Raw genomic sequence first — 16,276 nt, forward strand, 5'->3', positions numbered from 1 at the left:
TCTTCAGCTGTGCCCAATTTGTCCTACGTTTTACTAATTTTAGTGACTTTTTAAATTGGTTCTTTTTCATAGCCACTAGTTCTTATTTTATTCTGGCCTGTTTTGTATCATACATTTTTAATGGATATTATTAATTATTTCTTTGGTATACACACATATTTCAAAGTTTTTGTAAGACTATTTTGCACACTAAAATTTATCTGGAGTGAATTCATAGTCTCATAGCTTATCTTGCTGTTGTCTTTACAAGCACTTTGTGTATTTTGGAACTTTGGTTTTCAGGCTCAATTTCTTTCTCTCTTTGTCTCTCTTCTTTTTTTTCTTTCTTTCTCTCCACTTCCCCACCCCCCACTCCCCGCCCCCCCCACACACACACCCAGTAGAATTCTGTGAATGCTTACACCTGGGCCAGTCCCACTCCCAATCCACAGCTAGTCCTTCTAATTTTCAGGGTTGCTTGTTCCATTTGGGTCTTGAAGCCTCCAAGCCTTCAGATGGCTTGGCTCTGTTCCTCTGTGTGAGGTAAGTTTTTGCCTTTGAGACTCCTTAGTCCCATAGCTTTCTGTAATGTCATAGCCCTAGATTAGAAACTATTTTTCCTTTTTTTTTTTTTCTTTCAGTTTCCTTTAATTCAAGCTACTGCCTTAAGAAGTAAGTTTCTTCTTTAAGCCAACATGGAACACATTTGACTTCTGTTACCAAAAAAAGAGCTTTATTCCTGATTGTCAGTGTGAATTCCTGCTGCTAGATCCAATGGGCCTGTGCCTTCCACTGATGTGTTAATTTCCTAGGTTTGTGGTAACAAAGTACCGCAAACTGGATGATTTCAACCACAGCAATGTATTGTCTCACAGTTCGGAGGCCAGAAGTTTAAAAGTGAGCTGTTGGCAGGGGTGGCTTCTTCTGACAGCTGTGAGAGGGAACCTGTTCCATGCTACTTTCTGAGCTTCTGGTAGCCTGGAGCGTTCCTTGGCTTATAAATGGCATTTTTGCTGTGTCTTCGCATTGTCTCCCCTCTGTGGGTGTTTTCATCTGTGTCCAAATTTCTCTTTATAAGGACACTGACATAGTGCATTAGGGTCCACCCTGATGATTTCACCTTAACTTATCATCTCCACAGACCCTATTTTCCTTATGTGTGACCATAAGGTCACATTCACAGGTCCCAGGAGTTAGGACTCTAACATCTTTCAGAGAGACAATCCCATCCATGACAACCTGATTCATTGCTTTACATTCTTTACCAGAGAAATGTTTATTTTATTTGCCCAGTAAGTCTTTTCAGTTTTTCCTTTAAAATTTTATCTACCATGTCCATGTGGTGTTGTAAATTATGGACTCACTATGCCATTTTACTCCCTTCTCCCCTCGCCAAAAAAGTCCTAAATGTTCAAACCACTATTCTTCATGTTTCTTTCATTTTATTTCAGCCTATATATATAATCCATTCTGAGAACAATTTGCCTTGTAAATAATGGCCACAGTCATCACTGTCTTATGCATCGAAAGTGTGAATTAAATATCTATCATTTTTAACATTTTATTTATTTTATTTTATTTTCATCATAATAAGTGTACGCTTTAGATCCCATCCCCTATTTCACCCATTCCCCCACCAACCTCCCCTCTGGTAACCATCTATTTGTTCTCTATAGTTGAGTCTATTTCTTGGTTTGTCTTTTTTTTTCCCCTTTGTTCCTTTGTTTTGTTTCTTAAATTCCACATATGAGGGATACCTGGCTGGTTCAGTATGTAGATCCTGAACATGTGACTCTTGATCTTAGGGTCAGGAGTTTGGCCCCACATTGGGTGGAGAGCTTACATTTAAAAAAAGTTTTTAAAAAAATCTACATATGAGTGACATCATATGGTATTTGTCTTTCTCTGACTGACTTATTTCACTTAGCATTTTACTCTCTAGCTCCATCCATTTTGTTGTAAATGGCAAGATTTCATTCTCTTTATGGCCAAGTAATATTCCATTGTGTGTTTATGTAGATATATATATATATATATATATATACACCTACATATATACCTACCTATATATATATATATAGGTAGGTAGATATATATATATATATATACCTACATATATACCTACATATATACCTACCTATGTATATATATATAGGTAGGTAGATATATATATATATATATATATATATAGGTATATATACATATATATGTAGATATATATATATAAAGTGTATATATATTATGTATATATATATCACATCTTTACCCACTCACCAGTCAGTGGACACTTGGGCTGCTTCTACTGTTGGGCTATTATAAATAATGCTACAATAAACATAGGGGTGCAGGTACCTTTGAATTCCTTTGAATTAGAGTTTTTGTATTTTGGGGGTAAAGACTCAGTAGTGCAATTACTAGATCATAAGGTAGTTTTATTTTTAACTTATTGAGGAAACTTCATACTGTTTTACACAATGACTGTACCAGTTTACATTCCCAACAGTGCGTAAGGGTTCCCCTTTCTTCACATCCTTGCCACCACCTGTTGTTTCTTGTGTTGTTTTAGCCATTCTGACAGGTGTGAGATGATATCTCATTGTAGTTTTGATTTGCATTTCCCTGATGATTGGTGATGTTGAACATCTTCTCATGTGTCTGTTGGCCATCTGTAGGTCTTTGAAGAAATTTCTTTCATGTCTTCTACCCATTTTTTAATTGGGATGTTTTTTGGATGTCAAGTTGTATCAGGTCTGTATGCATTTTGGATACTAACCCTTTATCAGATATGTCATTTGCAGATATCTTCTCCCCTTCTATAGATTGCCTTTTAGTTTTGCTGATTATTTCCTTTGCTGGACAGAGACTTTTAATTTGATTTAGTCCTAGTAGTTTGTTTTTGCTTGTATTTTCTCTGCCTCAGGGGACATAGCTAGAAAAATGTTGGTATGGCTAATGTCAGAAAAATTACAGCCTGTGCTCTATTCTAGAATTTGTATGGTTTCAGGTCTCACATTTAGGTCTTTAATCCATTTTAAGTTTATTTTTGTGTATGGTGTAAGAAAGTGGTCCAGTTTCATTTCTTTTCATGTTGTTGTCCAGTTTTCCCAACACCATTTGTGAAAGAGACTGTCCTTTTCCCATTGAATATTCTTTCCTTCTTTGTCAAAGATAAATTGATCATATAGTTGTGGATTTATTTCTGGGTTTTCCTGTTCTATTCCATTGATTTATTTTTATGCCTGTACCATATTGTCTTATACTACCACTTTGTACTATAACTTGAAATCTGAAATTGTGATCCTCCAGTTTTATTTTTCTTTTTCAAGATTGCTTTGACCAATTTTCTTTTTCAAGATTGCTTTGACCATGTGTGGTTCCATGTAAATTTTAGAATTGTTCTAGTTCTGTGAGAAAGGCTATTTCAAGATTTTGGTAGTGGTTGCTTTAAATCTGTAGATTGCTTTGGGTAGCATAGATATTTTAACAATATTTTTTCTTCCAACTCATGAGCATTTAATGTCTTTCCATTTCTTTGTGTCCTCTTGAATGTCTTTTGTCAGTGTTTTACAGTTTTCAGAGTACAGGTGTTTTATCTCTTTGGTTAAGTTTATTCCTAGATATTTTATTATTTTGAGGGTAATTGTAAATGGGATAGTTTTCTTAATTTAACTTTCTACTGCTTCATTATTAGTTATAGGAATGCAATGGATTTCTGTACATTGATTTTTGTATCCTCTGACCTTACTGAATTCATTTAACAGTCCTAATAGTTTTTTGGCAGAGTTTTTAGAGTTTTCTATATATAGCATCACAGCATCTATAATTAGTGAGAGTTTTTGTTCTTCCTTACCTGTTTAGCTGCCTTTTATTTCTTTATGTTTTCTAATAAAACATTTTTTAAATCTCTGTTGCATCTTAGTAAAGATGTTCCACCTGTGAAATAGGTAATGAGTTACCTTCTCCAGAGTAGATTGCATTTTGGGTTGAACTGTATCCCCTGTCCCAAAAAGATGTTGAAACCTTCACCCACAGTTCCTGTGAATATACCTTATTTGGAGAATAGGGGTTTTGCAGATACCATCAAGATGGGGCCGTTAGGTCATTAATCCATTTTGACTAGTGTCCTAAGAAGAAGGAAGTTTGGACACAGACACACAGAGAGAATGCTATGTGATGACAGACAAAGAATGGAATGATGTAGCTTCAACCCAAGGAACATGAAGGATCAATGGGCACCACCAAAAGTTAGGGAGAAGGGAAAGATGCTCTTCAGAGTCAGAGAGGGAGCATGGTATTGTCAACACCATGATTTTGGACTTTCAGCCTCCAGAACTGTGAGGAGAATTAACATTTGTCTTTTTAAGCCATCTACTTTATGTTATTTTGGGAGAGCAGCCCTAGGAAGCTAATACAGAATAGCAATTTATTAACTTCCACATTAAATAGATGGACAGCCACTGTCCCACATAAGTTCAGTGACCTTATGTTTCCACTTTATATTACATGTTCTGCCACTAATTTTCACCATAAAGGAGATATTTCCCCCTGATTGATTAGAAAGGTGCTTCTTCCAAGCTTCAAACTGCATTCTAGCACTAAGGATTCAAATGTGAATAGACCTGCGTATAAATTGTGCATAAATTTGCCTGTCACTTTCCTGGCCATCAGTAAGTGATCAAAGGATGTTTAATAAAACTGAATCTGAAGTCCACTCAGACTTCTACAGTTATGAACTTAGGTTACTTAACTCACAAAATCCCCATTTGTCCTCAGACTGAAGGGCACCACCATGCTCCAGTGCCCTCTTCCTGTAAACATGTCCTCACCTCCTTTTCTTATTCTTTCCTTCCCTTTCTCTTCAAGCAAGCGCCTTCTGGTCCTCCTACCTTGACCGTTAGCCCTCCAGAGAGCAATCGGGACCTGCTCTCTCCCTGTCTCTCTCCTTCTCTCTCCTTCTCCTGTTTACTCCACTTACCTTCTGACTTCAGCTCTCCCTGACGCAGCTCTTACCCAGGTCATCAGAGTCATTCAAATGCGGTGTCCAGGTCTCTCACTTGGCTGCACCCCAGCCTGTCATTACTAATGAGCCTTCCTTCATTCTTAAGATGCTCTCCTTTTGATTTGTGAGTCACCAACCTGTTCTAGTTCTCCTACTTCCCAGAGCATCCTTCTCAACCTCTCCTGGTTACCCAGTTCTGCCCATACTCTGAGTATGAAGTGTTGGAGTCACTAAAGACTTTATTTTTGGTTCACTTCAATACACTTTGTTTTCCCCTGCTTACTCCTTCAGTAGATATCCATGGCTTTCAGGATAAAATCAAGTTCACAGTTTACCATACAGTTTACCATCTTTTGTAATAGTTGCCTCTCCCCTACTTGGGCTCTCTAATCTAGTCATAACAAATGACTTACTGCCCCCGATATGTCATGCTATTCCATGCTTCAGTGCCTTGATAGAAGCCTTCACCAAGGTGGCAGGTCTTCTGTCTGGTTTTGCTGCACTCACTCATCTTCTGTGGTTAGTTGGCCATCGATTGCGTCACTGGCTCTCTGCTGGGGTGACAGCGTAACCAGATCTTGTAGCTCTCATCACTGACCAGGCAAACCCACTCTTGTGATCATGGTGGTCTCAGGGTTCTCAAGAGCAGCAAAAGAGAGCACGGGGGTGTTCAAGTCTCTGCTGACATCACAGTTGCTTCTGTCCCAGTAGTCAAAGCAAGCCTGATGACCAAGACCATAGTCAATGTCAGGGAACTGTGAGGGCCGTGAACACTGCCTACCTATATGGCTTTCCTTACTTCATCCATTCGTCCACTGCACAGATGTTATGAAGACCTACCCTAAGCGAAGTCCTGGGTTAGGCACTCAGGATGCAGAGGGTCTTCTTAGTGTGCTTTTATATTCTAAGATCCACATTCAAAGTCATATATCCAATAAAAGAAACACCAGGATTTAAGGTGGTCTGGCTAGATAGGGTGGGAACACCTCTCTACACCTGTCAGCACTTCTGCAGAAATTGCTACCTTGCTACTCAGGTTTATCTGTGTATAGCCTCTCCTCTCCAAAAGAGGGAGTGAGACTCAGAGAAAGATGGTCAAAAGATATAGACTCCCAATTATGAGACCAAGAGCCACTGGAGATGTAATGTAGAGAACATAAGAATAGTTGTTAACCTCACTGTGCCCTATATTTGAAAGTTGTTAAGAGAGTAGATCTTAAAAGTTCTCATCACAAGGAGAAAAACTTTACTTTAAAAAAAAATCTATGAGAGGATGGATGTTAATTAAATTTACTTCGGTACTCATTTTACAATAGATGTAATCAAGTCCTCATGCTGTCCACCTTAAATTTACACAGTCCTGGCTGTCAATTACAGCCCCAAAAGGCTAGGGGAGTAGGAGAATCAAAAGCCAAACTACAGAAACAACATGTAAAATCTTTTTTTAGTATGTATGTTTTAAAAATTATCATTGAAAACTCACTAAATTTCCTTAGTAACCAATCAATTTAAGCAGTAACTTGTGTGAAAACAAGCATTTCTATGAAAGATCCAAACTCCAGAGATGGATGACAGAAGCAGTTAACATATTAATCCTTAGGGCCCAAGGGCTTTGGCCCATTTGTAGGAATAAATAGCTGTTTGCAACTTCAAATTCAAACTTGTGCAAATAACATAGACCAAAAGCCCAAATGAAAATCACTTTAAAAATAACTCCCTAAAACTGCCATATTACGTGTATTTATTTTTCTCTAGGATTAGGACAGATTGCATTGGCAGCCTAGCCTTTCATAAAGAGGGGGGTGGGGAACAGAGTTGGGTCTTCATTTTCTCACAAAAGGCACAATGGGAAGTGCATCTGTGAACATTGCATAATTTGTTATGTTCTACAAAGAGGTGGGTTTTTGTTATACACATACCAAAGCTATTTGGTACTGTTGCACCAATGATCTCTATTCAGGTCCAGAAAAGAAATTGGCCTCAGAAGAGTGAAAGGAGAGTAAATTTTTCTTTAAAAATTAGATACAGATTATCACTTCCAAATGCAGGAGGGAATTTTACAAGTGACGGTGCACGGATTAGCTTTCCAATGGACATCCAGTCCTTTATGAAACACATACTAGCGGTGGTCAACTGTGACCAATGTGGTTTATTACTCTCCAGAAGAGCTGAACTGAGATTACCCATCTAATCTAATTGAGAAATGTTGGGTGAACTTGAACTGTTTCATGGACATGAATGACCAGAGAATTTATTTGATAAGACATTAAAAGCTGAATATGGTAACTATCTCTTTGATGGTTTGATACAGTCATTCCTGAAGTTCATTTGCATGTCTTTCAGATTTTTTTAGTACTCTTTCATGATGATTACATGAGCAGCCTAAATGAAAAAGAGAAAAAAAAGTTTCTGTACAACATCATTATGAAAAAATTAGAAACCTTACCTTTATCAGTAAATACTCCCAATAGTCTTGATTTGGTTAACACTTCAAAAAGTAACACCAGATTTTAAGAACAGTACTTAAATTGTGGAAAACTTACTAAATCCACTGGCTTTTCATCTGATAATCCCTAAATTATTTGTAAATATCGTCTTCTGATTTTATTCATTAAGATAAAAAAAAAAGATGTCAAGAGGTTGGCATGTTATTTCCTAACCCCATTTGCATTTTGTTATAAACTGGGCAGTGTGAGCTACCATTGGTGGCATCTCAATGAAACATTTATGGTAACTTTATTGACAGCATAGCACACAGGTGGCATCAGATAATAAAGTGCTTTCCTTTCATATGCCTGCTAAATTTAAGATAAATTCTGCTGTATTCCCAATGACTAATGTTATGGTATAAGTTGGGCATATGCATCTTTTTTTTTACTGTACTTAAATATCATATTTTTAAAACGACTCATAGAAACTCAAAGAAACTCTTAGTATAGTTTACAGAATCACACTTCATGTTACTAGTGACTCTTTAAATGGAATTTTTCATTGAAACTTTGTCATTAAAATAAAAAGGCCTTTTAGTTGTGCCCATACAAGCATAATAAATTGTATATGTTTGTGATACTGAATGACTCTTGCCCATATGCTGCACTGCAAAGCTACATGAATGAGGCATTTACCAAATCAGGCCCACCACATTAAACAGAAAAACAATCTTTATTCATGGTAACTTATCAGTTTCAATTAATCAACCTTAACAATAGAAATTCTGATGTGTTCAAGCAACTTGAAAGCAATAGGTCATCTCCAGGGCAGCCATGTTGTGTCTTTGTGCCTAAGGTTTCAAACAAAGCAACATCTCCAATAAATATACATACATATACATACATACATGTGCATATATATACATACCAATGGGTGACTACAGCTATGCCGTGTTATGCCAATAAACACGCAGTGTGCATTTCCTATGATTTCTATCATAGTAAATGTAATCGTTTTCCTTCAAAGTATTACTTTTTTTGAGCTCTGCAAGTTTAAACAAAAGGAAAGAAATTTCCATTGGATGACCATCCTTTCAGTTTCTGTGCTGCTATGTGAATAGCATTGTGCAAACCATTCCAATGGTTTTGAAAAGGGGTAACCATTGGTTTGATTTGGTTACACGGTTTAGTAAAGAGCTCCCTCCCACTGCCTTAGGGTCTGTGAAAGGTCTGTGACCTGTTTAGAACTGCCAAGTGAAATGTCATGTCGCCCCTCCCAAATGGGAGTATCTGCATTCATTTGATCAGTATAAAAAATGATTGGGGATGGCGAGATCAGTGCTTTTGAATTGCAATTTATAGCAGTTTACAAAAATGCACATTGTTGGAAAAGAAAACATGGAAGTGTTTCTTTCTAAATTGCATTACCTGTGAAATGTCATTAGTCTTTTAAGGATATTTACATCCTTTTTTTTTTATTATTTAGGAGACTTATTTCAACTAAAGAAAATCAGAATTTTATTACATTATGATTTTTAAACTTATATTTCGGTTTTGGTATCAGAATTCAAAGAAAACAACATTTCTTGAGTTCTTAGGATAAACATAATTTGTTATAATTCCCTATATTAATTCTCTAAGATAGTCTTTGCTAATCAGTTGCGTTAGCAGCAGATTCCAATTATCCTTCCAAGATTATAGGGGAGATCCATCTGTTGGCAAATGCCTTCTCTGCTGATTTCTAATAGTGAGTCTGAAATCATGGGCATACTAACTCTACCAGGTGTCCGGGACTCCGTCAACAGCACACAATGTAAATTTCTTTGTCAGATGAATACTTTCTAAATATCTCACCCCTAGACTCATCGACATGTATGCACAGTTGCATAAAAAGGAAGTGTTATTTCTTTTCATTAAATGTGTAAAAGAATACATGAACTTTAACCAAAAGGTTAAGGTAGGCTGTTCAAGTTCACAAAGACTTAACGCAGCCACTTGGAGCTCTGGGGTGCAGAAAACACCACCTTTTATACATGTCTAGGAATCTTGAAAGCTCCATCTCTTCGCCTTAGGCAAGTGGGTGGAATTGGGACATTGTTTAGAAGAATTCTTCTTTTAGTAAGAAAAGTTACCTTGGGAAAAGGGCCTCAGAACTTGCCTGGCCGATACTCTACTAGAAAAAAAGAAAGGCCCTGCTTCAGAAAAGACTTGACCCAGATAGACTCCCTAGCACTCCACTTTGAACCTCCCAACTATTGAAAGGCGAAGTTGTCACGTTTTTATCTTTGTTCATGTTAAGCCTTGGAATGACAGCCTGTCTCTGTGTTCCCCTCTCCCACTGCCCCGGCTGTAAGTGTCCACATTGACACCTACCGGTGACCACAGGCTGCAATTCTTTGTTGCCTTGTCCACGCTCCTGGCTTTCACTGGGATTAGCTCGGGGCCTTTGTTCCCCTTCAAAGCTGGAACATCACATCCCATGTTGTGGCTTTCCAGTCTCAGACCCCCAACGCTCTCCTCACAATTTACACACCAGGTAAATGTCCCTCCCTACGGAGCAGGGAGCCCAGCCCGAATGTGGGAGGGGGGAACCTCCCCACTCCCCAACTTCAGAACCCACTTCACCAACCCCCCACCCCGCCAGTGTGGTTTTCTTTTCTTTCGTGCATACTTTTCTATCTCATATGAAGGAAAGACTGAAAATGCAAATGGAAATTTAAATCTTAGTTAGATCCTTGGACCCCCGAACCAAGACAATCCCTGCCTTTTTGAATTCTCTTACAATTGCTCCTAATTCTAGGAAGGGGACTCTCAGCAGAAGGTAATTTACTGGCCTGGGTCACAGGCTCCTAAGACCATTTCCACAGTCTAGAGCACCAGGAAAACTGTCTCAGAGGAAAACATGGTTGAAGCAAGCTATTTTGAAGGCCAAGGAGCATCTGACCACCGGACCTCGCCTGCCCCCCCCCCCAATTCCCTCACCCCTCCTTCCCGTCATTGAAGGGGCCCCCAGCTGGGGCCAGAGCTGGGAGGACCCACTAAAAATGAGGCAAAGAGCTCGGTGTGAGGAGTGGGAAGTGGTTTGTGTATAGCAAGTAAAACAAAGTTCATGTCTAATAGTTTTTCCATATTTTTAGGGAGGTTGTCAGGAACACTGGAAGAGGAGCCTTTGGAGAAGTCATCGATACTCCAGATAACCCCAGAGGACGATATCGATGCTCCTGAGTAGTGGGCCAGGACACTGGGTGGTGCAGAACGGGACCACAGAGCGGGCCCTCCCCATCCTGTCCTAAGGCCTGCCTCCCTAACAAGGGATACTACCTCCAAGGCGTTTCTAACATAGCTGTTCTGTTCCCCTGGATGATGTAGACTCACTTGAGACCCACGCTTGAAGTGAGAATACATGAGCCCACCGGTGAGCACCTCTCTCTCCAAGCCCTTCAGGCAGGTGCTCACTCTTGCTGGATGAGCCGGACACACGGACTCCCAGGGGCTGCCAAATCCATGGTGCTTTCCTGGGCTCTGCAGCACGCCCCAAAAGCCTTAGGGTGGGGAGGGGCTGACTTCAATTAAAAGGTTTGAGGCACTAAACTTTCACTCCCTCTCTCATCCCTCTTCTCCCTGGAATACAAAGTCAAACTGATTTGCTGCCTCCTTGCCTGCCAGTAATCCCCATGAAGGCGAGCCTTAACGCCTGGTTCCAAGGGATTTCAAATTCCCCCTAGGGAGATCCACTTTTATCTTATATAGATCCTGGGCTCCTAGCCCTGTCTTAAAAGCTTAAAAGCTCTTCTTCCTGAAGTGGGAAACCCCTTGGAGTTTTGCTTCCTGGTAAGTATCAAGGTCAAGATTCACATATCTATTCTTTCCAGAATGTCAGGTACCTTTTGTGAAAGGCCAGCTTGCTTTCTTACGTGCGTAATGGTCAGCTTGGTCCTTTCTGGTCCCCTAACTACAAGTTAGGCCCTGTCCGTAGCCCAGTTTCAGAAATGTAGACTGTGGATTACAAATTTCTAAAGCTATTTATTAAGTGTCAAGAAATATATCTGTGGTAACTGTCACATAAAGCTGATATACTCTGGTGTGAAAGAAAGCTAGAGAGGCAATTTATTTGTGCGTAAAAGGCACAAGATTTAATTGGAGAGGGACTTGTTATTTTCAACACAAGTACACGGGGTGGCATAGCGCCGGAGAGCATTATTCGAGCTTCATCTACTATGCACTATATGCCACCGTCTCCAAAGGAGTGTTGCCCTAGAAACTTGTTTTAAATCTGCTGCTATATATCAACACCTTGTTTTCGCAGTCCTTGGCTGAATTACAGTTACACAGTTTGGCGCTTCTTTCAAATTTCCTCCCATCAGTTTGGCTAAAGAAAGGAATTTTTCTCCTTTAGAAATGAATTGGCTTAATTAGTAAGTAGATTAATGGCAATTGCTGGTGAGTTGGTTTCCAGCAGAGTTTCACCAGAGAGGGTTAATCGGAGTCAGGTCTGGAATCTTTCCCAGAACTGGCTGCCAGCCATTTCCACCAACCAATCAACCCTACTAGAAACGGGGGGGAAATGAAATAGAATTTATATTCTCTGTACTCTTATCCTGGACAGAAATTCCTTGGAAGCAGCCACCTCGTTGGGTGCAGGACAGACTGCTTCACTGCGGAATTTTAACAGAACCCTTGAAGGGTTTCACCTTCCAGATTTATCTGAGTACAAAGCAGAATTTCAAATGGCACAGGGAGTGTCTCCACAGAACCCCGAGGGCGCATTGGAAACGCCTGAGGCTCTTAGTCAATTTCAGGTTTACATAAATTGCAAAAACCTCCCAAATTTGCTCCTAATCTGTTATCTGCCAGAAGCCTTTAAAAAGTTCAGTTGTGTGTTTTGCAGGCTTTCCCCTTATTTTTTCCATAGTGATAAAAAAATGCATTCATAGTTTAACTTGCAGCTGCATTAGTCTTGCAAAAAAAAAAAAAAAAATCCCTGCTGAGAAATGCATATAATAGGAAAAACAGATCGGCTGGACAGCAGTGTAATTAATGCCAGAAAGGGCCGAGGCCGGTTTCATAGTTTGTCTTTTGAGGATATCAAGACGAGACCTGGTGAAAAATGACGCATGCTTTAGCATTTCAGAAAGCTGGCAACTGGCAAGGCTTTTCCTTTTTTCTTTGACTTTCTGCCTCGGAACAAAGAGGTCGGCAGAACTAGCTAGGTTGTAATGAGTTCTATGTCCCTAGCACATTAAGTGCATCATGGAAACATATTGTATCGAAATAGTTTGGAGGAGAATACCGGGGATGAAAGAGAATGGGTGCTTTGATCAGCTCCCTGGGGTCCTGAGTGCGCACAGACTGACTTGCAAGGAGTTATTCAGCTCCAGCTAGACACACTTACAACACCATTCAAAGAAATTTGCATATCTGTAATTTATCACATTGGTCCAGAACATTTTTGCAAGGTAAATAAAAGTTGGCTGAATAAAAAAAAATCAATCATCGCAGATATAGAAGAAAACTGTGAAGCCAGCATTTCCATTAAAAACATAAATAAATATGTCCATAAAACATGACGATTTAGAGGCTGACTTTATTTTAAAGCGCCCTTAAAGCAACAGGTTCTGTGCTGACAAAGACCAGAGTGGCCACAATTTCTTTTGCGCTTCTACTTTAGGGGAGTGTATTTGCAGCTTCCCACTAGAATAAAGGCAGAAAGAAAGCTGAATGAGATGCGTGTGGCTATAACCAGCCCGCGACACGCAGAGAAAAATTAGTACACACTTGGAGGAGACGTGAAAGATGGCTTAATCTCCCTGGCGTCTGCAAGAGCTAAGGTTAAATCTCATTTCTTCTCCTCTTGATTTCATTGCCAAGCCCTGGTTGCTGAGTTCAGAAGCTCAGCTCGGGAGGATGAAACGTCCCCGCACTGGTCAATAGGAAAGACTTGCTTTCGAATGCCCCATGAGAACAAGTGAAAATTTAACAGCCAGGCATTGTTCTGAGTTTTTAAACAACCCAGTTAAACAGCAAACAAGAATCTTCAACTTGACCTTGGAAAAGGCTGGTGCGCCTGTAGATCATCTATCAGACAACTCCGGATGACAATGATATATTTCGAAGTATTGTCACATGAAAAGATTGATAAATTTGCCGCTGCAAAGAGAGAACTTTGGAAGTAGGCAACAGGCAACTAACTTGGTGCGCTGCCTCCACCGCCGCCTCCTCGCCTCCTCTGTCCCTGCCACCTCCGTCCCCACCCCTCCACCCTCAGCCTTGGGGCCAACTCCGTAGAAGAGGCCCAGTAAATCAGCACTGTAATATTTCTTAAGGGGCACGGAAAAGCTGTGAACGGTACCACTCATATTAAACGCAATATTTCTTTGCTTTCGTGGGGAACAAAAGTCATAGCAAGACGTCTTTATGGCTAATTCAGTCAAAGGCACATCTTGGTTCCCCCCACAGAAAGGTCAGTGTCGTTGTGTTTGGTCCACCGAGGGGGTGTTTTCACACTGAAAACTCAGCCAGCTGTCCCTGTCATACCCTCGCCATTGGGGAGCGCGCACTAGCCATGGTTATTAGGCACATTCTACACCTGCAAAATATACCGATTTCCAAGACTTTTCAAGACACCCTCCTCCCCCATTCTCATGCCCCCTCCTCTTTCGTCTACTAAACTTTGACAACACAATTCAAGCCCTGGATGAAAGCGTTGCAAGCAAGAGGAAAGCTAGGGAGGGGGCAGCTCAGCTAGCGTCTCATGGTGTCTACTGAGCAGCCATCAAAGAAATTAGGCGTCAAGTATGTTTTCAAAAGTATGGAAAAACTTCCAAATAAGGGCTTAGAGACACCACACATTTGCTACTGCCGAAATGCTGATTTCTGAACCCTAAATATTTCATTTTATGCACCAGTGTTAGGTGAGGGGCTATAGCCAGGCAGCCTTCACTTCGAATTGGCTCTTTTAAAAAATTCATCTGTATTTATAGCATGTCAGGGCATACATTTTTCCTGAGTTGCCCCAGTGGAAGTCCACATGCCTTTTTGAAAATCCAGATGCCAGCAAACTGTTGTCATCCATTTCACAACGCTTGCCCAACTGGATTTGATAATAAAAACTCCTTCCAGAAACATCTCCCAGCTAGCCTTATCACCAGAATCCAATTTCAAAGGCGGGCACTCTGAAGCTGGATACCTAGCTCTTTAAGGCACGCTCAGTGGTCCAAACAAGAAAGGAGCTAAAAAGGGATCCTGGGCGATCGCTGAAAGGGAATCGTAAAACTAGAAATAATTCAGGAAAAATTCACTTCAAGAGTGAGAATGCGCCAAGTGCCAGTTTGTCCGAAGCAGTAGTGCCTAAGTAACTAGCTTTCTCCAGGAGCACTTGAAGGTGGGGGTGGGAGACTAAGGATTTCTATCCGCAAGGTTTGGCGGCGGCGGTGGGGCGGGGGGGGGGGGGGGGGGGGAGGAGAAAAGAGAGGATTTAACTAGCCGGTGGTGAGTCTCTAATCCCAATCTTCGTCTAGTTCTTCCTCCCAAATTACCAAGAGCTACATAAGAAGTCCCCAGAGAGGGCCAAGTGCAGGAGTGCCCAGGACGCCCTGGCTTCCCGGGACGCAGGTGGAGGCGAAACGCACTGCGTGCCACGGGAGGTGGTGAGAGCCTGCCTCTCGCGAGCAGGGGACCCTAAGCTCTTCCCCGGCGCCTGGGGGCCTCCACACAGCCGGCCACCATCCAGCAGAACGCCGGCGCCTTTCCAAAGCGAAGTCAGCGCAACAGGTTGTTTGGAACAGGTGCCGAAGCCCCGGGGAGGGGGTCGGCGTGAGGCTGCGGAGATCGGCCCAGGACCAAGACCCCCCCGCGAGAGGCAGCTTGAGGTCTCCCGGGGCCCCAGAGTAGGGGCGGGCTTAGAAACCTGCCTCCCCGCCACTGTAGCTACCCGCGCTGGCGCCTCCGCCCAGATGCAAAACCAGCTCGCCGCAGCCTGCGCCCCGGGCCGGGGGGGCCCTCTGCAGGCGGCCGCCCGAGGGCGTCCCGCCCAGCCAGGGGGCGTAGTTACCCCGGGCCTCCCCAAAGGAGCCCGGTGTCCGAGCTCCTGGCCGCCTTCGGGCCGTTCGCCCCCCTCCCTGCTCGCCGCTTCCAGGAGCCCCTCTTGGAGACTTCCATGCGCAAAGACAGCAGGACTGCGGAGAGCCCGGCGCGGGGCAGCCACTTCCAGCCCCGAGGGAAGGCGGACAGCACCCAGGCCCCGACTGCCCGGGGAGCAGGGGCCAGGCGGGCCTCCGGGGACACTCGTCCGACTCCACCCCGGCCCTCCGAAACCCTGGGAACTCCGAGCTGCGGGCGGGGCGCATGCGCGCCTCCGGCCAGGGTCCCTCCCCAGCCCGCCGAGTTTGGGGAAAGTTTGGCGAGGTTTGCCCCGCCAGCCGCGGACGTCCCCGGGGCCGGGCTGCCCTGGGGAGGCGGCCAGGAGCCCCCCGGAGTCCCGGGAGCCGGCCTGGCGGGGGCCCGAAGGCTGAAAGGCGGCAGAAGGTGGGGAGGAGGAGGCCTTTTGTGTGTGGCACAGGAGAGTCACTTGCGCACAAACGCAGCAGCGCGCTCCGCCGCCGCCTCGGCCTCCTCCGCTGCACCTCCGCCTCCGGGGCGCTTCATTACAGCCGAGCCCTTCCCCCGCCTCCCCCCGGCCCCTGCCTTTGTTCGCCTTGAAAGTAATGCTGTGAATTAAAAGAAATGACAATATTTTCTATCTGCTTGAAAGTCCAAGAGAAGAGCCCTTGAGCTTGGCAAAAATCAGGCAAATCATTCATCATGCCACCCCGCACCTGTGGTCTTGGCATTGAAAACCCTCCAGACCTATTCCTATTAAACTTAATTATTC

At 42.6% G+C, this 16,276-nt stretch overlaps 1 protein-coding gene across 1 annotated transcript in view; it reads left to right on the forward strand.

The window, feature by feature from the left end:
• C2H10orf67 (chromosome 2 C10orf67 homolog) overlaps window positions 1–12,393 on the forward strand; it is a 189,797-nt gene extending 177,404 nt beyond the window's left edge. Inside the window, exon 18 of the mRNA XM_038532058.1 lies at window positions 10,545–12,393. Coding sequence (XP_038387986.1) covers window positions 10,545–10,636 — 92 coding nt within the window. The 3' untranslated portion in view covers window positions 10,637–12,393. The remainder of the gene's footprint in view (window positions 1–10,544) is intronic.
• Window positions 12,394–16,276: the final 3,883 nt, after the last annotated feature.

This window comes from Canis lupus, chromosome 2 (genome assembly GCF_011100685.1).
Source record: "Canis lupus familiaris isolate Mischka breed German Shepherd chromosome 2, alternate assembly UU_Cfam_GSD_1.0, whole genome shotgun sequence".
Taxonomy (NCBI): domain Eukaryota; kingdom Metazoa; phylum Chordata; class Mammalia; order Carnivora; family Canidae; genus Canis; species Canis lupus.